Source organism: Magnolia sinica, chromosome 6, assembly GCF_029962835.1.
Source record: "Magnolia sinica isolate HGM2019 chromosome 6, MsV1, whole genome shotgun sequence".
Taxonomy (NCBI): domain Eukaryota; kingdom Viridiplantae; phylum Streptophyta; class Magnoliopsida; order Magnoliales; family Magnoliaceae; genus Magnolia; species Magnolia sinica.
Window position 1 is genome coordinate 17,336,027 of NC_080578.1, and position 23,913 is coordinate 17,359,939.

Sequence of the window (23,913 nt, forward strand, 5' to 3'; positions counted from 1 at the left end):
GTAGTTGGTTTTGTGTGGCCTACATGTTGGATGTGTTAGGGCCAGGGTTGTGTAGTTTATGACACGGTGGTAATGTCGGTGCACCATTAATTAAAGCGACAAAGTTATGTAAGCCCCATCATGGTGTATGTGTCTCTCACACACACACACACACACACACACACACACACACATGTAGTCCACTTGTTTTGCTAGGTGAATTTAGGGCATGACTTAAAAATGAGGCAAGCACGAAGCTCAAGTGGACCACACCATAGAAAACAACATGCTATTTTGCTAGATGATTTTAGGGCACGAGCCCAAAAATGAGACAAACCAAAGCTCAAGTGGACCACACCATAGAAAGTAGTGGGACAATTATGACACCTACTGTTGAAACCTTCTTAAGCCCCACCACAATGTTTATTTTCCATCTGACCTGTTCATAAGGTCACATGGACCTAAATAGAGGGAAAATACACATATCAAGTTGATTCAAAATTTGCCCGACCGATAAGTTTTCAATGATACCCATTGCTCTATGTGGTGTGGTCCACTTGTGCTTTGCATTTGCCTCATTTTTAGGTTTGTTCCCTATGATAGGGAAAACTGGATGGACAATGTGGATGTAACACATACATCATATTGTGGCTCACATAGCTTTGCCATGTCAACATAGTATGACATAGGTGGTGTGTTCCACTCTACGCAATCTATGTCCAATGTATTATATCCAAGTAATTCATCCATTTTCCAAATCATTTTAGATCAAGATCCCTAAATATAGTCAAATGTAAAGCTCAAGTGAACAACAACACAAGAAACAACACGGAGTGAATGCCCACCATTGAAATGTATATATGCCGCTAAGGTTTTGGATTAAGTTGACAATTGTGTTTCCACTGTTTAGTGGGGTGTCAGTGTCCCCACTGTTTCCGTGGTGTAGTCCACTTGAGTTTTGGAGCTACCTCATATTTAGCTCATGCCCTCAAATGAGCTACTAAAAGCTGGACGGCATGGATAAAACACGTATATCATAGTGGGCCCTACAAAACTTGGATCACATTGTGTCGGATATTCTTGAGACAGGTGCTGCTAGGGCTGGGCTTGTGATAGGTGTTAGCCCGGATTTTGAACTGTTTTGGGCCAGACTGTTGGCCATCTCTATTCAAAATTATGTTTTTTCAGGCTTGAGCTCCGCTCATTGACACCCCTTAGTGTTGCAGACAATCTATGATTATTTGCACTCTACTCCAGAGCGCCATATTAAGACTCAAAATTGAGTGACGGTACAACAATTGTAACATAGAAGCCCACAAATTGACATCTGAGGATTTGGTGGATCCTGAAATTATTGAACTCAGGGAATATATAATCGCAGGGCCCACATGCAAAGTAAATCTAAATCTTAAGTGGACTACATCACAAAAGAGTGGCGACTAAACTCGCACCATTAAAAAGTTCCTAGGTACCATCCTAATAGCATTTGCTATCTATCCCATTGATGAAAAGTAAACACAAATATCAATTTAATCTAAAACTTGTGTGACCCATAAGTTTTTTAAAAAGTCTTAAATAGTGGGCCTTCAATAACCACTATTTCCCATGGTGTGGTCTACTGTAAGTAGGATTTATTTCATTTTTATGCTCGGCCTAAAATAAGTTGGCAAGACCACCTCACAGCCCCACCCTCACACAAAAATAGAATTGCTTACTTGTAACCTAGTAGGCCTCTTGTAAGTAAATTATGTCACGCACACCATGAATTGGTTTTTTCAGCTTATTTTAGGAGTTATAGTAAAAAATAAAAGCATGTCCAAAGCTCAAGTGTACCACACTAAAGGAAATAGTGGGAATAATGACTTCCACTTGAGACCTTCTTAAGACCCTTAATAATGCTTATTTATCATCCAACCTTTCATAAAATCATACAAACAGAGGTGAAGAGAAAATACAAATATCAGCTTAATCTAAAACTTTCATAGCGTCCAGGAAATTTTCAATGATAGACATTTAATTCACACAGTTTTGTGGTCCACCTAAGCTCTGGCTATGCTTGCTGTGGTGTGGTCCACATAAATTTCAAATGGATTTTCTCCAAAAGAGTTTACTCAGTATGCTTTACAACAACGAGTTATTCAGTACGCAATCGACTCCGGATTCACGGATTCTGCGTATAAGTCGGCAGCTTATTTCACGCGAGATCCCGGAGCGAGCTCCCAACACAGCCCATTACCTTGCCACGTCACAGAGCCGTTGTCCGACGTGTAATGCAACAACCCATCAGCCAGAAAGCAAATATCGGAGGAAACGTGCCGTGCAGCTTGTACGCGTGACCTGCGTATGAAAACGCAGCTATCCGCGACCTTGTTGAAGATCGACGGACCCACCGGCCGACCCGACCCGAGACGGCGAGCGAGAGTGGCTGAGAGAGAGCGAGCGAGCGAGAGTGGGGAGTGCAGTACAAAGCTATATCTTCACGTTTTCCCTTCTCCAATGGCGATTTTGTAATTTCTTTCCTCTCTCGAAACGTCACCGATTCTTGCCTTTTGACGTCTTCACCTCATCTAACAGTCTTCCATTCATCTCTGTCGGAATATTCCTAGATCCGTTTATTTATTTTCTCACTCTAACTTGAATTTCTGCAATTTCAATTCAATTCTAGGGTTTTCAAGATGAATGCCGTTGCTTCTTTTTAGGGTTTTAGATTTTTCGCTGGTGCGTTTGCCAGATTGGAATCTGGGGTTTTGCTTTTTGCCCTTTGCTTTAGGGTTTCTTCGCTTTCAAGGTATACTCTTAGGGTTACGGCGTTGGAGGAGAAAAAGCCATCTTTAGTTTATTTTCGTTGCATTTTCTTTCTATGATTTGAGGAAATTCAGTGGATTGTTTGGCTGGAAATGACGTATGATATATCGGCTGACGTGAAGCTGGAAATGGGCGATGCAAATGGGGATTATGTGAGGTTGGCTCATGCAGATGAGCCGGAATTAGATGGTTTTGGGAGGCTGCAACCGGAATCTCCTTCAAATGGTTGTTCTCTTTGCTGGTGGATGAAGGGGGTTTTATTATGCCTTTTTGTCGTGGTTGGTGCTGCTTGTTTTTTCATTTGGGGAGGGCCTTTTCTCATCAACAAGGTCATTCTCAACCCTCTCATCTTTACAATCTGTTAATCTTCTTATTTCCTGCTTTTGTTTTGGAATTAATTTGTATTTGAGGGTAGCGTAGCGTCATCTTCTTCTTCTTTTTAATATGGCAAATTGGTTATAAACTATATGAACAAGCTTGGAAACAAATCATGGTTCGAAAATTTTGAAAGACTGCGAAAATTTTGTGAAGAGGAAACATTAAATCATACATATTGAAGCGTGTTGATGGAAATCAAAGGCTTCTATTTTATGCACTGTGATGTGTTGACACTTTGTGGGTGTGCTGCTTTTCTTGGGCTTTCGGCCTAAGTAGGCAGCCCCACCGAGGTAACTGTTTTGGGGTTATGTGTGCATGCGCGTTAAAATTACATTATGTGCCATGTGCATGTGTATTGTGGATACCATGGCAATTACAAATGATTGTCATTGACTAAGAGCAAGCTTATAAAGAAGTTAAATTGAAATAAAAAGCTCGAATGGAAAGGGAGACAGGAGAATATTGGATCAGTAATAGATAACCATTAGAGTATTTTTAAATTAAGGGTATTTCAGATGTTGGATTTGCAGAATGTTTATCTAGATCTTTGCGTAGTTTGTTTCCGATTTCCCCTTTTTGGAAAGCAGTGCCCTTATGGGTACAAATACCGGCATGGGTTGGGGGTCCTTTGAACTCCAATTTTCAAGATATGGGTACAAGGTTTAAATCTTTATAAAATTCTTCTTTGGTTTTGTCCAAGCTGGATCAGAAGTATCTTCCTTATTAGGTAATTTTTTTTTTTAAAAAAATTATCATTATTTTTTATTTGGGGGTGGGGGGACTCCCATTCAAGAAATTGTACCTTCGGATGATGTGACCGACGCTGTTGCTCCTATGACATTTTTTAACATTTGGATACTACTATAATCTTAAAGAGGATTAGATGCTACAGGTGTCTATCCAATAGGAGATCATTTAGATTCAGCATCCACTATGCTCCAACCTAGGATCATTGGCAAGGAACATTATGAAACTGGCACAAAGTTAAAAGGAACCACCTTGGTCTTTATACTGCCAAATCCTACCATTAACATATCCCTTGAGATGCACAAATCTCCTAATCCATCCATCACTCTGTCAGGTTGTTGAATTTTCTCATATGCTCGTGGTTATCAACCTATCCTTGGGACAAAATGGGTTCTCTGCAAGAAAGTGTACTTCCACCAAAGAGGGACCCATAACTTATGGAGTCATACTTGCAGAATTTTCACATTTTCATGTAGCTGTACTTGCGGACTATGTGACGTGACCGACACTGCACCTACTAGGACATTTGTACATTTGAATGCTACTACTATGCTCTTAAGAGTATTAGCTGCTAAATGTATCTATCCAACAATAGATCCTTTATATTCAATATCTGCTATGCTTTAACCTAGGATTATTGTCAAGGAACATTACGAGACTCGCACAAAGTTAAAAAGAACTATCTTGATTCTCATACTGCCAAATCCTACCATTAAAATATCCCTTGAGATGCACACCTCTCCTAATCTACCTGTCATTCCAAATTGTTGATTTTTCACATTTGCCGAATCCCACCATTAATGTATCTGATAAGGAACATCATGAGACTTGCACAAAGTTAAAAAGAACTACCATGATCCTCATACTGCCATATCCTACCATAAAAATATCCCTTGAGATGCGCACCTCTCCTCTACCTGTCACTCCAAATTGTTGATTTTTTTCAGATTTGCCAAATCCTACCTTTAACGTATCTGGTAAGATGCGCACCTTTCCTAATCTACCCATCACCCTTTCAAATTGTTGGATTTTCACTTTTGCACTGGGTTATCAACCTGCCATTGGGAAAAAAATGAGTTCTCTGCAAGAAAAGAATTACTTTCTCCAAAAAGGTATGGTAACTTCCATAGTTCCATTCAAGTAGTTGTACTTGCCAAGATGTGATCAACCCTGCTCCTGCTACGACATGGGCACATTTGGATGCTAGTACTGTACTTTTAAGAGGATTAGCTGCTAAAGGTATCTATCCAACAATAGATCCCTTAGGTTCAATGCCCACTGTACTTCAACCAAGGATTGTTGGCAAGGAACATCAAGAGACTGGAACAGAGTTAAAACGAACTGCCTTGATCCTTATGCGCCCAATTCCTACAATTAACATATCCCTTGTGATGCACACATCTCCTAATCTACCCATTGCCCTTTCATATTGTCAAATTTTCACATTTCTATGTTTTAAACAAACCCTTCTTTGAGGAACCAACCCGTGTGACCTAGGATACAAGATAATAAATATTGGTCTATAGTTTTATACTTTTTGCCAAATTATTTGAGGTTGTTTGTTCCCTCAGTTGTTCGCTTCATTATTGAAATCAATAATGGTGTTTTATGTAAGTTGACAGAGATGATCAACGCTGTGAATGTTTTATGTAAGTCGACAGAGATGATCAACACTCCATGCATCTATTCACATTTTCAGCTTCTTATCATATATTGGCTGATCGATTAGCACACTAGATAGGACAGACTAGTTATTTGCTTATGATTTCTTTATCCGTTTTTCCATGTCAAGACTTAAGGGGCTCTTATGTTCTTTATGTCGACGAATTAATTGGAAAGTGGTTCATTTATTTCAACCTGTGCTGTGGAGCTGGCACTATGTTTCTTTCTTTTTATCTATCTATTCATGTTGTGATTTGTGAGACGGTTCTCTTTTCTTTTTTTCTTTTTCTTTTTCTTTTTTTTTTAAATTTTTTTTGCAGGTGGTAGTACCAGTCTTGAATTGGGAGAGAGCAACATTCAGCACCTTGGTGCTTGGGTTTCTACTCTTTGCTTGTATGGCGTTATTCCCTGCACTGTTGTTACCATCTGCACCTAGTATGTGGATAGCTGGGATGACTTTTGGTTATGGTTATGGTTTTCTACTAATTATGGCCGGGACAAGTGTGGGCATGTCACTGCCATATTTCATTGGTTCTCTTTTCCGCCATAAAATACATGTTAGTTCCTGATGCCCTTTTCTTAAGTTCATCTTTCCTCAGAATGACAAATAGTTTTTGGTGGATGCTTATGCAACACTTTGATGTTATTGCAGAAGTGGTTAGAGAGATGGCCCAAGAAAGCTGCAATTATAAGATTAGCTGGTGCAGGAAATTGGTTCCATCAATTTCGAGCTGTTACTTTACTGAGGATCTCCCCATTTCCATATATAATTTTCAATTATGCTGTTCTTGCAACAAACGTTAACTACGGTCCTTACATTTTTGGATCGTTGGTAGGAACAGTGCCAGAAGTTTTTATTACAATTTACAGGTTGGTTCTCTCCTCCTTTTCATTGTTTTCTAGCATAAGGTATTTTGGGGAATAGTGTCCTGCACAAAGAAGTGAACTGTTCTCTGACTGGCCCTGTACAAAAGGACCCACCTGAAAGAAACCAAAACTGCTGGTGTCATGCTTGTGGGCTTGGGGGCCAATCAGAGGAAAAACATTTTGCAGCACAACCCCATTTGTTGTTCTTAAATATTTGCACAGCCTAACCTAATGTGTCTCACGTGCATTGTCTATCTTCTCTCCTATTTACTTTAGCAAGCAATAGAACCAATTCTTCCTTTTCCAGGAAATGTGTGCTTTTCGCTAAACACTGTTCCATTGTATGGTGAAGTTCATATTTTATTGACCTATATCTACTTCTGGCATCATTTATTGAAAGGAAAATTATGGTGTTCAGTTGTGTACTCTTTCGTTAATTTCAGGTGACCTATGATGGTATTTTTTGTTTTCCTTTTCCTTCTTGTAGTGACATGTCTCATTCATCATTATTTTTCCTTCTTTAATATTATACAGTTAACATTTAACAATAAGAAAATGGTGGATCTTTAAAAAACTAAGCAAATGATGGTGGTATGCGCTTCCATCAGTTTCTGGTCACCTCTTGATGTTCATACTTCATACCTTGCATGTTGTGTTTTTCTTTTATGTTTTGGTTAAATGACAAATTAGAGATAAGCAAGGAGCACATGCTTCCTCTATGGCTAGACTCCTATGTTAGTTTTACACAGTTTGAAAATCGTGGTTACTTCTCTTCACATGTGGCTCTGAGTTATAGCTATCAAGACTATCCAAATTGTGGGTCCCACTTATATCTAAAATCGTGCAGTTTGAAAAATGATGGTTGCTCATCCTCCTCAAATGTGGCACTAACGTACAGCTATCAAGGGTATCCAAGTTTTAGATCCCATTTAAAATTGCACTGATCAAGCAATTTCAAAGTAACCATAAAATTAGTGCTATCAAACGGGTGGTAAAAAATAAAATAGTGCAACTATGCCATTTTATACATTTGAAGAATCACGATCATTTTTTAGATGTTGTGAAAAATGAAAGTAACAAGGAGCGTAGCTCCTCCAACCTAGCTCACAAAGGCTACACGCCTTCACAAATCTGAGAGGCAGAATGCACAAATGTACACGCTTGGGAAGTGATGTAAAGAAGTCTTGTGATGTAGGCAAACTCGTTAGCCTTGCAAGTGATCCCAAAGCCGTCAATGATGTTAGCCAATCCCCATTGCTATTCCTTAACAGTCATGGGATTATGTTGAAAGAATCTCCCTCCACCGAAAACTTTCCAGACAATGAGGGACGGAAATCTAAACCTTCAAGGGACGGAAAACTTTCCTTGGCTTCATCCAATTGCTTGATCATCTTGAACCAATCATCTGAAAATGGCACACTGCTGAGTGTTTTTTTTTTTTTTCCTGCAAACAATCAATTTACGAATCCTTTTTTTTTTCTTTCAATCCTTCAGCCATAAGCTCCATGTGCAATTATCTTGACAAACCCAGAAACTATTTTCTCGACATAGCTCAACTATTGGAGGCCTTAATCGTTTCCTTCTGGCATGGAAGCAACCTCCTCCCTAAAGATTTTTCTGTTGCTCTCCTACACTCATCATAAGATGTGAAAGGATCTTTCTCAAAAATGCTCCTTACCATAAAAGATGGCAAAATGAACATTCTCCTAAACTTACCATTAGATGGCTTAAGGGACATTCTCAAAAAATGTATGTAGTGTCAAAGGGTCTTCTCATCCTACTGTATATCAGTCTTTGGATCTTCTCTGGGACACCTAGGTAAGCCTAAAGAGTTGGAAAAAATACCACCAAATATGGTGACAATGTCAGTGGTTGCTGTATCATCTTTGCATCTTCTCCAAGAACACCCAACTAATCTTGAAGATCTTGAAAAAATTCCACCAAATGGAAAATGATGTGTAAACTACATGTTGGTTTTCTACTGTATTGGTCCAAAACAACTTGGCTTGACCTGTCAACTTCATCTTAGCGAACCTCGCTCGACGGCGATTTGACATGTCATGTTACTCGAAGAAGTGGTCCATGTCAGCTAGTCAATCAAGTAAATGCTTCGGGTTTAATCGACTATCAAAATCGGGAGAATCGACTTTGACATTCTTCATAACCTGTTCCTCAAGGTCGTAACGATCCCGCGACTTTCTACGAGGTGCGTGGGTGCGCGGTCCTACCTGACCTACCATCTTAACCAAAGTTCCTATTACGACCCCTGATGGGTTCTACTAGGATTGGACCTTGCTCAACTGGGTCCTCATCCACCAGCTCTCCTGCCTGAGACAGGTGGTCTTCCCTGGTGACGGGAGTACCATGAGAGGTAGCCTCTAGCTACGTGATACGCTGGTTGCTGGTAGTCAATTGCGTGACAACAGTCCTATTATGCGTCTCAATGGCTGTCAAACGGCGGTTAATCTTTTCAAGAGCCTCGGCAATCTGATCCGGGTTCATGGTGGGGAATAGACCAAAACCACAACCTGTTCACATTTGCATACGTGAAACGACCCTAATGAGAGACAACCTAACTGAATGTGTACTATATGATGAATGTGATGCAAAAGTCAGATTTGACGATGCTCAATGTGATGCTATATGATGCACATGTATTTTATTTATGATGACACTTAGTAATTTAAATCATATGGACAACCCTAGAATGATTCTAATAAGGATAAAACTGAAAATTCAACACCTAGGTGTCTTAAAGTCACTAAATCTAGAAATTCCAGCAATTTAAGACTTTAAAAATACCCAAGCAGAAAATTTAGTAAGCCAAATCAGAAAATTCAGAAAGCTATATGCGATCTATATTCTCTATTATGGGTATAGGAATTTTGTCGAACACCTACCTTATGATCTTTTCTAATACCAAATTTGATGTAGGACGATGGAAACTAACCTAGGATGCAAGATTAGAGATCAATTACGCATTAATTTCAGCAATCAACATGTAAAATCAAACATATCCACAAAATAGATTAAAAAATTCAAATTTGTAACACAAAGATCCTAGTTTATCACATACGTGGTGCACGAAAATATAAAATAATTTGCGAGTGGCCCATTTGGAAGTAGGGGCTTCCAATCTAGTGTGGGTAGTGCAACAACCACATGAATAGATAATGTCGCAAATAAAATTCTGATTTGGGAAATGTTTTACAAAAATTCAGATTTTCGTTAGGGTTTTAGTTTCACCTCTTGAGATTTGGGAATTGGAGTTCTAGGAATTAAAGGGTAAAGGGATGATGTAGGGTTGGAAGAGGATCAATGAGGGAAAGGATACGAAATGGGGCCCGGATGTGAAGGTTGTACGGACACATGTGTGCATGTGTGCGTACGTGTGGTTACAGTTTTGACAGGTTTAGAAAAGCGGTAAGGGAATGGAAAGGAGGGAAAGAGAAGAAGAGGAATACCTTGTTGGAGAAGAGAAAGAGGAAGAATGCACATTTAAGAATCCACCACCAAACAAGCCTCTACCCTTCCATAATTCAATTGGAAGGTAGGGTTTCTCACAAACCCTAAAAACAAAGAGGAAAACACCTTCACAAAAGAAAGCCTTCTTTTTTTTTTTTCTTTTTTTTCTTTCTTTCTTTCTTTCTAAAAAATACTCCACTAGGGTTGGACGTCCACCCCCCTATGCTTTTATAATGAAATTTCAAAATAATTACAAATATGCCATTCACTTAAGCGATATTGCCCATCATAAAAAATAAGGAAACCAAACACTTAATATCAATCTCAACCGTCAAATAAATCCTAAAAATAACAAAAAACGTAAAGGAAGCAAGATCAGGGTTCCAAGAGGCCCATATTTGGAAGATCTGGTAGCCCAATGGCTTGATCGACAGGACCCAATGGTCGGATCGACATGAAATAAAAATCTTATGACTAAAATGGTCTCCGAAGTAGCCCACATGCATCAACCCAAAGTGGGGTATTCCTGATACACGCCCAATGCATGCGAGGTCTTGAAAATAGCCCGACGGGCCCCATCTGGAACTCGTCTCCCATCCACAGAGAGCTGCGCTGATGTGGGTGGTTGCCTTTGTCTCTAGTACACTCGAGTAGGTCCTCTAATATCCCCATCAAGATGGAATCGATCTAGGATTGGAGAAGAATCCTACCCAGTTCTGAGTCCAACCGGACAAGACAGAACATAACTGGATTTGGCCAAAGGAAGGGAGGGAGACTGACGTTAAATGTGGGGCCAAAGCTAGATCCTTATGGATCAGTTTCACTGGATCATCATGTCTACCCGACACATTCACAATTGTACCTGTTATGCCTAGTCACAACAAATACATACCTACATGGCTACATCATCATCATCTAAACCTTATCCCAGCTAATTAGGGTCACAAATACATACATATTAGTCACAAATACACACGTTATGACGTTATATGAATGTAAACAGAAGCATCGAAATAAAATGTGTAAAATATTCTCTCCATGCAATGATCTACCAAACTCTGTTACTAATTTGGTTCCTTATGAAAATTGGAGATTTTAACTATGTGATGGAAGCTAAGAGACTGAAACTAACATGCCTATGCCAATGAGAGTGGATATTCAATCACATCACCAAACTATCCAAGTGAATCATGACATTGGAAAAAGGTGGTCTCTACCAGCACCATTTGTATAGTCTTATACCCACCTTCTTGGGTTTCCTATCAAGTGATGGAGACTTTACGTTATCTTTTTAAAAAAAGAAGTGATGGAGACTTTAACCATGTGATAGAAGGTGCCCTTGTTTGGATAGGTGGAATCTAATGTGTGGACGTGGGAAAAGTAATGATTATTTCCATTGTCAATGTTTAAAAACTATTTCCATTTTTAGGGTTCTATTTGTTTCGCTAGCAGAAATCCCAGATTCCAGGTCCAACGACCAGTTTTTAGATGTAATAACTTGATTAGTGATAGCCGCAAATCCTGGTAAGGACGGAAATCATTTTGCAAAATCCATGGTTTTCTTTGCAATGCAAGCAATGGAAAATGTCAAATAAAGGGAAAACGTATTCTTTTCCTGTGAATTCTGTCTATCCAAACAGGGCCCAAGAACATGGTTATGCCATTGGGAGGTATACGCCCAATCACATTTCCAAACTACAAAGGTGGCCGCCATCAACAATCACTTGTATGGTCCGTCCTCTTGTCATGGGATTCCTATGATTAATATCCTCATAATTAACTGTATATGGTTGCTTTAAGTTGTATTAGGGTTCATGGGGTAAATGGAAAATTTTGAGATAAAGAGTAAGAGCATGGAAGCAAATGAATGATTGTAAGCATTGGCGCATGGGAGCCATGTTGCGAAAGCTGGGTTTTTTTTTTTTCGTTGGGAGAATGCCCTATTTGGATAGGGGTGGAATCCATGATAATAGAAAATGTTTTCCCTTGATTTGATGTTTTTTGCTCATTGGATTGTGATGAAAACCGTGGATTCCACATAATGATTTCAGTCCTTAATCGGAATTGCGTTTCTCAAGAATTTAGCTGTTGAACCTGGAAACTAGCTGTCAGATATGAAATTTAGAATTTTCGCTTGTGAAACAAACATGATCCCTAAAAATGGAATCTGTTTCTGGGCAGTGCTGATGGAAATAATCATTAGATAATCAACCTGGAAACTAGCTGTCAGATATGAAATTTAGAATTTTCGCTTGTGAAACAAACATGATCCCTAAAAATGGAATCTGTTTGTGGGCAGTGCTGATGGAAATAATCATTAGATAATCACTATTTTTTTCAATTTCCACACCTTAGCCTATTGCCCTATGCCTACCCAAACAAAACCCAAAGGCGATACTAATACATTCAAGTGACATATAATTCTCTACATTGGAAAAAGCTGGTTTCCACTAGCAACATCCTTCATATGGTCTGTCCTTTTGTCATGGGATTGCTATTAGTATATCCTCTTTATTAACTGGATGTTGTCACTTCAAGTTGAGTTGTATTTGGGTTCAAATCATAAATGGAACATTTTGAGAATAGTGGGAGCAAATGGGACCATGTGTGCATGGGTGTATGTGGGGGCAATTGAGCATATTTTCATGGCCTAAGTTCTTCCCTAATCTTCGACCGTGCGGCACTCATCTTATAGCCTTGTTATGAACTAGTCAGGCAACCATCCAAGTGCGAGCATAGATAGTTGAAGAGAAGAGCATAAGAGAGCTTAGAAGGCAACCAGACTTCTATTGCACTTGAAAGCTTACAACTTTTCTGGATGGATATAAATGAGGAGCTCATCTCCTTATATGGAGCTAGGTAGCTACTACAATATACACGTGGATGGCTGGGCTGGTACCTCATGGCGATCATCCAACAGCTAAGAAGAATCTAGAACCTAATCAAATATTCCACACTTCTCTATGCAAGAGAACCCTATAAATTTCCAGAGATCCGTGCACAACTCTACCCAACTCTGGAATTCTCTACACCCTTCTACCATTCTCTACACTTACGTATAAAACCTCCCTAGTGTGCTAGATGAGCATAAATTTGGCCAAAGTCTATGCCACATGGGGTATGGAAATGATTGGCTTGTGACAATATGCTGCTCTTTTTCTTTCTTTGTTGTCAATAGGGGGGTCCAGCAACGCAGGGTGATCTGGTTGGGTTGAGGTTCGACCCAAGTCCATCGAAACATCAAGAGGAGTCAGCTCATGAGAACCCTAATGCAACTCGGGTTGGTTTTGGTGGGAACAACAAAGTATTGCAAATACCGCTTTTCTTTTTCTTTTGGCAATAGAGGTTCAGGAACCTAGGCTAGTCGGGTCGGTTTGAGGGTCTGCCAAGCCCAACCTGACCTCAAGACCCCGTGGGAACCTTAACCCTACTCGGATTTGTTTGTGTTTCTTCTTGTCCTCCTCCATCATACTCGGGTTGGTACTGGTTTCTCCTTCTGCTTCTTCGTCTTCTAACTACTTTGAGGTTTATTGATGACCTCCTTTGGTTCATATTTTACTTGTTCTTCTTTTAACTTCTTGATTTTTCCTTACAACTGAAGGACTAACTTTGAGGTTTTTTGATGACCTCAATCCAACCCAAATTCCTTCTTCCTACATGGGTCTCAGGTTGGACTAACTTTGAGGTTCATTGATGACCTCAATCCAACCCAATGTATTTCCTCTTCCTACTCGGGTTGGTTTGGGTTTCTTCTTTACCTCGATCCAACCCAATATTCATATTCCTTCTTGATTTTTCCTTACAACTGAAGGACCGACTTTGAGGTTTTTATTGATGGTCTCCACCACCCAATCTGCATATTCCCATGTATTCCCAAACCCAATCTGCATATTCCTTCTTGATTTTTCCTTACAACTGAAGGACTAACTTTGAGGTTTATTGATGACCTCAATCCAACCCAATCTGCATAATTGTCATATACTTGAATGGCATTATAGGTGTATAATTCCCATCTGATTCTTTTATGCACATACACATGTAACATAATTCATGCTTTTTTAATTTTTATTTTACTTTCTGAGGATTCCTTCCGACTGAAGGACAACCACCTTAGAGGTTTACTGATGGATATTTTACTTATAAGACATGCTTGATTTTCATATGCCTGAATAGCTTTAAGGTGTATAATTCCAACTGATGATTAATTATGATAGCATTAGCATTGCAATTTAGGTGCATAATCGCTAATGCTTAATTATTATGGCATTAACACTCTTCGATATTTTTTTAAAACTTTCCTCTGAGTTCAAAATGCTCCCTGCCCTTGATCAGTAATTCTGTAAACATGCTCTGTGGCCTTGTGAAAATTCATCAAAATTTCTGCTATCAAGTATCCGTTTGTCAATTTTGTTTGTTTTATCAATTGATCATTGGCCTCTTTAATGTATCGTTAATATTGTAGCTACATGCAACCCAGAGACTGAGTTAGTTTATATTTTTTTTTTTCTTGGTTGCATACACAATCATATTTTGAAATTGACCTCATTTTCATCATTTAGTAGTTTTAAGGCCCATTTAGTGGCGGTATAAGTTTAGTCATGGACCACCTATCTAGGTCAAGCATGTCCAGGTTCTGGTCATGCTGTTCCGGGCTAGTTATTCTTATGTGGGACAGCCTGTCTAGGTCAGGGATGTCCGGGTTTTGTTTGGCCTGGTCATGCTGTCTTGAACTAATTATTATGCTATTTATCAAGAACCTAGAATGTGGAAGGATTATTTCGTACATGTGGTGCTTGTGTATATTGAAAACTTGGCACGCGTAGTGCTTGTGTGGTGTGTGAAAATGCACGGTGACCTATGTGGTGCATGTAGGGTGCTTGAAGTACAATGGCACGTGTGGGGTACTTGATGATGTACAATGCACACACATCATGTGTTACATGGACAACTTGTCACAAGTGGCCAATGTTATCGAATCGCATATGCGATCGCACAATTGCATATGCGACCGTGCACACACACGCACACACATATATATATTCAAAAAATTTTAAAAAAAAAAAAACTAAGAGGAACTTTCCTAAGTTAATAGATAACTAATTTTACATATTTAAAATACATTTGAGAGAAATAAAATGAATTAAACATCAAGTCATCAACATTCAACAATATAGTTAACAAGTAAGAAGTAACAAGAAAATCAACAAGCTATTTATTTATTATTGTAGAAAATCAACAAGCTATCTTCCTTGAGACTTGAAAGTGCTTGAATCCTAATCCTCCAACTTGGAATTAAGAAATGTAAGAGAAGAAGAGAAGAAGAGAGTAAGAGAGTTTTGGGGTGAGAATATTGCAAATGGAGGAGGTTTGGAAGCCTTTTTTATAGGCAAAAAGTATTTTTTTTGCAAAAATTAAAATTTTGAATGTGCGAACGCATATGTGCCATGATCGCATATGCGATGTGCATATGGATATGCACATGTGGTCACACATGACCACTGCATGTGGCAAATGGGGCACATGAAAGGGCACAAAATATTTAATTTGGCCTATTTGTGGCACATGAAGATGGATGGTGGCATACTGGCACATATGGAAAATGGTCAGTTGTGTACCATAACAGGGACAAGGTGGTATTTACTTTTTGTGGGAACAAGGAAGGCACCTCCAAAAGTCATTTTCTTTTTTAAAAACTTGTCCTTGTTTTTGTGAGGTTCTATATGAACAAGTAGTAGTTGAACCCGGACTTTTGCTGCTACCAGATGGCCCCTGAGTGTTTAGATGCAATATTAATTCGTCCATACACCTCCATTCTATCCAAGTTCCCATCAGCGAGGGAACTGCACGGCAGGTGGATTAAATGTATTTTGAGGAAGGGGTGATGAAAATGGAGATGCTTCTTGGTTTCTTTGATGTACACAAAATATCTTTGATGAAATGTTCTTGTCGTAAAGGAGTGGCTTTAAGGTACTTGTGAATAGGGCTGTCAATGGGTCAAGTTCGCGTTGGGTCTTATAGTAACCGTACCTGTACTAACCTGGTTTAGGTCTTGTTGGGTCTGCGCTGCGTTCTTGAAGATCCGGATCTAGATCCGATTGGGTCTGGGTTCCTGTCGGGTACCCATCGGATCTTTAAAAATCTATGTTTCTAGGAGTGTTTTAACTAGCGAATAGCATGTAATTGTAGCGTTCATTTCTCTGAAGTGTGTGAGGTGTAGCCACGTGTGAGATATAGCCGCATAGGCTACATAGCGTGTAGCGTAAGCTACATGCTACTTCCAGATTTTTAATTAAGGTTGTACTTGGTTGTACCAAATATTATGAAATTTCATGATATTTTGCACCAAATTAGACTTACATAATAAAGTAATAATGAAATTTTATGATATCCGGTGCAACCAAACACAAACTAAAATAATAGGAAAAATTAGAACAGATTAACTGTAAAGATAAAGAAAGAGCAATAGAACTAGTTTAATACTGTTACTTTTATTATTTACTAAAATTGCTAAAAAGATTAATTAATTTTTATTGAAAATTAGAAAAATGTAACAAATCATTGAAAATAGTAATTGAATTTTGTTTTAGTGAAAAATAACTTGTAGTATAAGCTATGTAGCATATTTTTACTTGTAGTGTATCTCTCCCAAAAAAAAAAGAAAGAAAGAAAGAAAGAAAAGAAGAAAAGGAAAAGGTGTAAGCTATGTCGCGTGTAGCATATTTAAATTAGCACGTAGCGACTTAAGCTATTTTTGTGAGCTACATAGCATTAGGGCTAAGCTACATGCTACATAGCATGAGCTATTTAAAACATTGGTTTCTAGTTGGCTTGGGTCAAATAAGAGCATTTACATGGGCTGGCCCACTTGATACATGTGGCACTTTGATGCATGTGCGGTGTGTAAATAGGCTCCCTCACATGCCTAGAGCTCGGGAGACCTTATTCTACTGCTAGAATAAACAATATAATATCACCATTAAAACTATGGGATCCCAACCAGACCCGACTCGGTTCGACCTGAACCCAACCCGATTATTTGACGGGTCCAAAAGTTTGGACCCAGACCCATTAAAATCAAGTCCGGTTCTTCGGGTACCCACGGGTCCATGTACCCACTGGCAGCCTTACTTGTGAATTGACCATACTCTCCATAGGATGCAAACCTCCTAATGCCTACAAAAGGTCAAGCAGGATTTAGATGTAAAGGTTCCAAAGTCATGCCAGTCCATTAGCTGATGATAATTTTTCTTCTTAAAATTCTAAAAATAAATTAGGTTCTATTGTCGGCAGGTCCATTAGCTGCTGATGAATTTTCTTCCAAATATTCTAAAAGAATGCCAATACTAAGATTCAAGGCCTTTGAATAAAGAGGAAAACATTGGTAGTTGTACCCTTGCAGAGGTACGCCATTCTGCGTGGTGGAAAATATAAATCAGTTTTAAACCATTCATGTACATGGACCTCACTTTGCATTAGGTAGTCCCAAAATTATATGAAGTGGATGATCCTAAACTCCAATCAATGGATATCTTTTTGTTGAATATGGATCCTTAACCATTTCCCATCTTAACAGTCCATTTGGTGGCCACCAATTATATAGTTGAAAATTTGGGACTACGCCCCACCAAGATTGTGGCCAACAGTTTGGATCATCCATCGAGTACAGCTAATTTTATTATGCTGCATGCTGAATGTGGTTATTTCCCATTTTAGGAGTCCATTCATGGCCACCAATCATATGGCGAACTTTTTGATTGGGCCCCACCTACATTGTGAATCATGGTAGTGTAATTAAGTCTTTGTTTTGCTACATATGAAATGTGAGAGGAGCCGTTTATGGGAGGATGTGGATCGGGAAGAAGATCCTCAAAAAAGAGTTCATGAGGTTAGCCAGGTTAGCTCTAGATGTGAATATTCCCATAGCTCAGTGCTTTTCCATGTCCAGTGCTTTTCTTTCCTTTACATGCCAAGGGTGGTATTGCATGTAAACAAACTGGTGCTCGTTGCAATCAGATTTCTAAGCTTTGGCTTGGTGAATGATCATCATTCCCATTTCTCATGTAGCTCATTCATGACAAGCACTCTCTCCTTTACATTGTCTGAAATTACCTCATGTTTCAAAATGGAAAGAATAAATGTCCTTAGGAAGAAAGAACTATACCCAGGGAGCGCTTTTCATATAAAAAAGAATCCTCTTTCTGGTCCTCTTGAGAAATGGCAGAACTATCCTCGGACATAATGCATCCATCCTCTTTGAAATTAAGGGCCTATTTGGATTTGTGGAGCCCAAAAAAGTATATCCGGAGAGGAAAACATCACAATTGAGTGAAACTGTAGATAAAGAAATTCGTGGAAAAGAATTCTAAAATGATTGGATTTTCATCTTTCATGATTTTCAGTGATATGTGGAATGGTCAATACTCAATAGTCAAGAAAGTGAAATCTATCTATAAAAACAGTGAAAATGAGGATTGCCAATTTTTCCTCGGAGGAAATGAAAGCACCCTTTATTGAGGAAAACCATGGAAAGGAAAATGGGTTGCATAGGTTCCTTTATTGTCACAATCAGCAATGTCGCATCTGCATAAAATGTTCTCTTTTCCATGGTTGTTTTTAGATTCCACAAATCAAATGGGAAAATAAAATTACAAGGGTCATCTGCTTTCAACTGCTCTTTTGTCTGCCTCCCTTTATTCATACCTTGGTGGCATGCAGACCATTTAGAACATTAAAATGTTCTAGTAAATATTCCCACCAAGCGAATAATTAACTTTGTTTTTTGTTTCCTCTCATTCCTTCTACAGCGGCATCCTCATACGGAGCTTGGCAGATGCGTCTCAAGGCCAGCAGTTCCTGTCGGTGCAACAGATTATCTACGACGCGCTCGGCTTTTGTGTCGCTCTAGCTGCCACAATAGCCATCACGGTCTATGCAAAACGGGCACTCCAGAACCTACAAATCGAAGATGAGCTGGAGTAAAGCAGTCGGCTGCAGCCGAGACTGACCCAAACCGAACCCATCTCTGGATTGTCCCCACATGGCTTATATTGAGAGGCTGTGAGGTATGTACCACACGATCCTGTGTATCATGGCATACAGGTGTAGCCACTTCTGCTTAAATGTGGAACTGATTATAAGAGAAAAGTGTACATAGGGTTAGTGGGTAGTTTGTATATGGACAACAGCTGTAGGGCTATTAAAGGATGGTACCACCAGTGCGTGGATGGGTCTGCTGGCCCCACACACTTGTGCCTGATCATAACTTATCTGTCAGGTGGGCCACACTGTTTAGATGCCTTACTTTACAAGTTTTGACCATTAAACTTGTCAGGTGGGCCCAGTATTGGAAACAAATGTATGCCTAGGGAAAAAAAAAAACTTTCAGCCGTAGGTTTGTCTTGTAAAATGTGGCCCACCTCAGGAGTTCAACGGCCTGAGGCGAAGATGAAAAGACGGGTTTGGGACTAGGGGTCCATATAAAGAGGAAACCAGATTGATTCCAGCTGGATTAATTGCTCCATGCCAAAAGAAAAGGTTTTGGAGGTGTATGTTGGTTTTGTTTGGGTCCACTATATATTGTAGATGGTTGGTTCCACATCTATGTGGGTGGGTCCCATCTACCCCACGCGAAGATGCTAATGTTTGGGGAACCGACCGACATTCCGTCCGGGGTCTGGGGTGGATGGGAGGGCATTGATAGGGTTGTGGTGAGGTCATTTAAGTGCCTTTAATGAATCCCACCTGCCCAGGGAATGGCCCTTGCAAGGAGAGCTGTACGACTTGCTCTGGCCTATAGCCTTGTGGATGGCCCACCAACTCCAATGTACTTGAGGTGCTTTTGTGTTTCAATCCAAACCGGCCAAGATGTGGGCCCCAGTGTGGTTATTTGCGTCGTTACTGATAGGAGGATTCTATCATGGGTTCTGATACACGGGGACGTGAAAAACGTTCTGATACGTTGGTGCGTACAGATGGCTCCCATCACTCTCGTTTTGGAGTGATCTGAGGTTGCCAGTTGAGGACTGGGACGCCACAAGGAATCTCTAGGATTGGAAGATTATATATATATATATATATATATATATATATATAGTTCTATGCGGTCGAGCTCATGGGAACTTCCCATGAGGGCCCCACCGTGATGCGTGTCGAACATCTACCCCATCAGCCAGATGCACCATTCCATGGTGAGCCAAGGGCTTAAAAATCAAGTCAATCAATGACTTGGGTGGGCCACACCACATACAACAGTAGAGAGGAGTTACCCTCCCATTAAGACATTCATAATAATTTATTGGGCCCACCGAGATGTGGCTCACAAATCCAGCCCATCCATTGTGTGTGTCTCACTTGGGTGAGGGGTGCCACCACCAAGCGCTTTTATCTGTCTGAGGTTTCAGATGGTATGACCCACCGTATAGGGTTTATTTGTGAGATATCCTAGAACCTAAAGGGGACCACCCATTAAATGCACTGTGTTGACGTTTGACACACATCACGGTGGGGCCCACACAACTCGACCTCATGGGAAGCTCCCATAAGGTCGACCTCACGGTACCATTTTTCTTCGCTACAAGCAAACAACCGCACAGAAAAAAAGTGCAGAGATAGGAGGGTCCCGGTCTTCCAATCTGGAAAATTCTGGGTCCATACCCTGTCCATTGGTGCCCATCATGCCAACCAAGGGTCTTTGGTTACTCAACCATGGGGCCCACTTGAGCACTGGAGCTCTTCATTGATATATCCGACTCATCCACGCTTTTGTTTATTTGACTTTTTAAGTCCCACGGATCTCCTTCTTTTGACATTTCATTTTTTAGCCTTTCATTTCGGTGGTCAGTCCTTGGATATGTTTAGGATGTCGTCAGTGTAAACTTCCTCCCGGTTCTTCATCCAGTGGGCCCACGGTTGGTTGGATGGCTTCGATCGACGCATGCATGTGCCCTGTGGGGTTGGTTACATGTGAATGGTCCCACAGTACTATGCCAAACTACACGTGTTGTGATTTACTCCCACCTATTATGACAATGAATGAATTAGAATACCTGATGTGGCCCACTGATAGACTTGAAGGACGACATGAGTACAAATGATGTGTCTTTTAACACTGGTAAAGCTTGAAAGGAGTTAAGAAAAAGCTAATTGGATTTTTCCATGTACCCTACATTCGTAGTACCCCACTTTGGTTATCTTTAGTCGATAAGTAGTGGACTTCGAGAAGCGGCTTTTAAAAGGTTGTTATTTAATTAAAAAGAACAGAGACTTATTTGCTACTCTGGGTGTGATGGTTGATACTCGTCCTCTTTGAGATTGTACATATGAGATGCATTAGTTTGATCAAACTGACCAACTTGTTGGACTCACATTAGTTTGATCGGGGGTCAGGTTTTATCAAATCCAAACCGTTTGTTTATATGATGGGACCCATCTGGGATGGAGGATGGCCACCCCTCTATTAGACTGCCCTATGCATCTACACACTTAAAACTAGATAAATGACCCCCCTCCAAGTTTAGGTCTTTCAAAAAACTAATTGCCAATTGCTTCCCTCTGTCATACCCATGTATGATAGAGATAGAGGAAGGTAATGAATGTTTGATGACCATTTCAGAAGTGGTTGTTATTCATCTACTGTAGCAGTCGATGGATGTGTTGATATGGAAAACCATTCAATCCGTGGGACCCATCATGGAAGGAGGAGAGGAAGAACATCCAACCAATTGAGCGACCTTTGCCATTTGATCCAATCTCTTAAAATTTGGCTTTTCTCTGGACGTGGAATGCGTCCCGAGCTCGGAATAGGCTGGGGCTCTGAGGCGCCCACCATGATGTATGGGTTTATCCACAGTTCATCCATTTTTCAGATAATTTCAAGGTATGAGTCCAAAAATGAGGAAGATCTAAAGCTCAAGTGGACCACGCCACAGGAAGCAGTAGTGATAATGATGTCCATCGTTGAAACCTTCCTAGGGCCCACCGTGATATTTATTTGCCATCTGATGAAGTTTTTAATGGTAGCCATTTAATCTCTTTTGTGTAGTCCACTTGAGCTTTGTATATGCTTCATTTTTAGGCTTATACCCAAAAATGACATGGAAAAATGGATGGACGGTGTGGATGAAACCATACATCACGGTGGGCCCCTCAGAGCCCGAGCATGTTCTGAGCTCGGGACAAGCGGGGCGGTGCCCAATCCCCATCCTCTCTTTCTATCTAAAAAGGCCCACGCACGTGCGGAGCAGTTGGAGTATACCTGCGGAAGTATGCGGTGGATGAGTCACCACATATTCGAGCTATAACCAATGTATGGCCCATGCTTCTATCCTATTCATGTGGAGAGAGAGAGAGAGAGAGAGAGAGAGAGATCGCATGGCAAATAAGCGCTTGAGAACGGTTTGCATCCGTCCCTAATTAATAAAAGGGAGAGAAAAAGAACGATTGACACTCTGGCACGGTATTCCATACGCATTCATGCGCACACCTGTACACATGGCTAACATATACTTTAACCCCCCAAACCTTCCAAATTGTGGGCCCCACTCAACGTTGACATGCTTTAAGAATCATCCATCCAATCTCATGTTACGGAAGCTTTCATGAAACGAATGGTTCAGATCGGACGACACAGCGTTTCAGATAACTCATCTTAAGTATACGTTTGAAGCAGTCTCCACAAATCTCTCCACAGCTACATTCTCGTGAAAGATCTGGGCTGTTCATCTTGCTGGCTCCATTATAGATATCTGACCAGAAAAAAGAGCTGCTCCACCTATCAGATCATGGGCCCTGATGTGAATGCAATGTAGCCGTAAAATAACACGAAATACAGTTGTTAAAGGCGAACACGACTATGAAAAGTCAAGATTTCCGCTGGCCGTTAAAGCAAATGCACCGTTCTCTCCTCCACATCTTGGTCAAACACGTTGAGATTCGGACCACGAAAAGGTTAAAGAGACTAAAAGAAAGAAAGCCACGCTCCACAATCTCGTGTCTCGCGCACCACAGAAACTCTTACGCTATCCATCATCCTAACCCCACATGAATATCCTGCAACGGACAAACTCAAAAGTTCAAGTGATTATCCATCCAGCGACTAACTTCCAATCTATTAAGTTCGTGCTGCATCCAACCCGTTCAATAGGTTGGCCCCATCACTGAGATCACCTCAACAAAGATCAGCCATATCTGTTCATCTAGCTGACCATATATATATTTTGATATTTATCAATGGTTTTCTATGGAGTAGCCCAATTGATGGAGTATATTAGGGATGGATTTTGTACAAGGTGATCTGTTGGTGGGACCAACTTATTGGAAGGACTGGATTTAATAATAACTAAAGAGGTCCAAAGTTATCGACCCGTCGGACCGTAAACCTGTGGTCCAACTGGTTAGACTTGAAACCTTCAACGTAAAAAAAGAAGAAGAAAAGATTCACTTTGCTTACGTTAGGATTCGAAATCACCATCATGCGTCCCCATCGAGGCCCACCTACGGAGATGCCCCCCTAGGAAGTTTTCTAATGGTGAGCCTTCAACCCCCACTGTTTACTGTGGTGTGGTCTACCTGAGATTTTGATCTGCTTTATTTTTAGGTTCGTGTTCTAAAATGAGCTGGAAAAATGGATGCACGGTATGGATAAGACATATACATCTTGGTTAGGCCTACAACACTGACGAGTACCGAGACTGAGTACTCCCGAGGGGGTACAACCGAATTCGAGTCCACGACGAATGGGCCGACTGACCAGTGGTCCCGCCCGTCTCTTGCCCCGAACGGGCAGTTCTGTTGGCGGGCCCACTGTGATTTATCGGTTTATCCACGCCGTCCATTCCTACACTCAGATCATTTTATTGTACGTGCACAAAAAATGAGATAGATCCAACGCTCAAGTGGAACACACCGAATAATAAGCTTGGTTGCATTAAATGCAAGAGTGGCGTGGTCCACTTGAGTGTTGGATCTGCCTCATTTTTATACCTGTATCTTAAAATGATCCGAGAGGAGAGA

The 23,913-nt window shown here is 40.4% G+C and overlaps 1 protein-coding gene across 1 annotated transcript; it reads left to right on the forward strand.

Moving 5' to 3' along the window:
- Nucleotides 1-2,197: 2,197 nt before the first annotated feature.
- LOC131248421 (uncharacterized) lies at nucleotides 2,198-19,451 on the forward strand. The gene is made up of 4 exons (XM_058248701.1): nucleotides 2,198-3,113; nucleotides 5,892-6,128; nucleotides 6,224-6,441; nucleotides 18,708-19,451. Exons 1-4 carry the CDS (start codon nucleotides 2,877-2,879, stop codon nucleotides 18,880-18,882), a joined length of 867 nt encoding a protein of 288 aa, XP_058104684.1. The 5' UTR covers nucleotides 2,198-2,876; the 3' UTR covers nucleotides 18,883-19,451.
- The last annotated feature ends 4,462 nt before the right edge of the window (nucleotides 19,452-23,913 follow it).

Excerpts from the sequence above, each read along its gene's own strand:
- LOC131248421 (XM_058248701.1), top strand. The coding sequence starts at position 2,877 with ATGACGTATGATATATCGGCTGACGTGAAGCTGGAAATGGGCGATGCA. Across the intron at positions 6,129-6,223 it reads TTTTCCGCCATAAAATACAT|AAGTGGTTAGAGAGATGGCC; the intron begins GTTAGTTCCTGA and ends ATGTTATTGCAG. Across the intron at positions 6,442-18,707 it reads GTTTTTATTACAATTTACAG|CGGCATCCTCATACGGAGCT; the intron begins GTTGGTTCTCTC and ends TTCCTTCTACAG.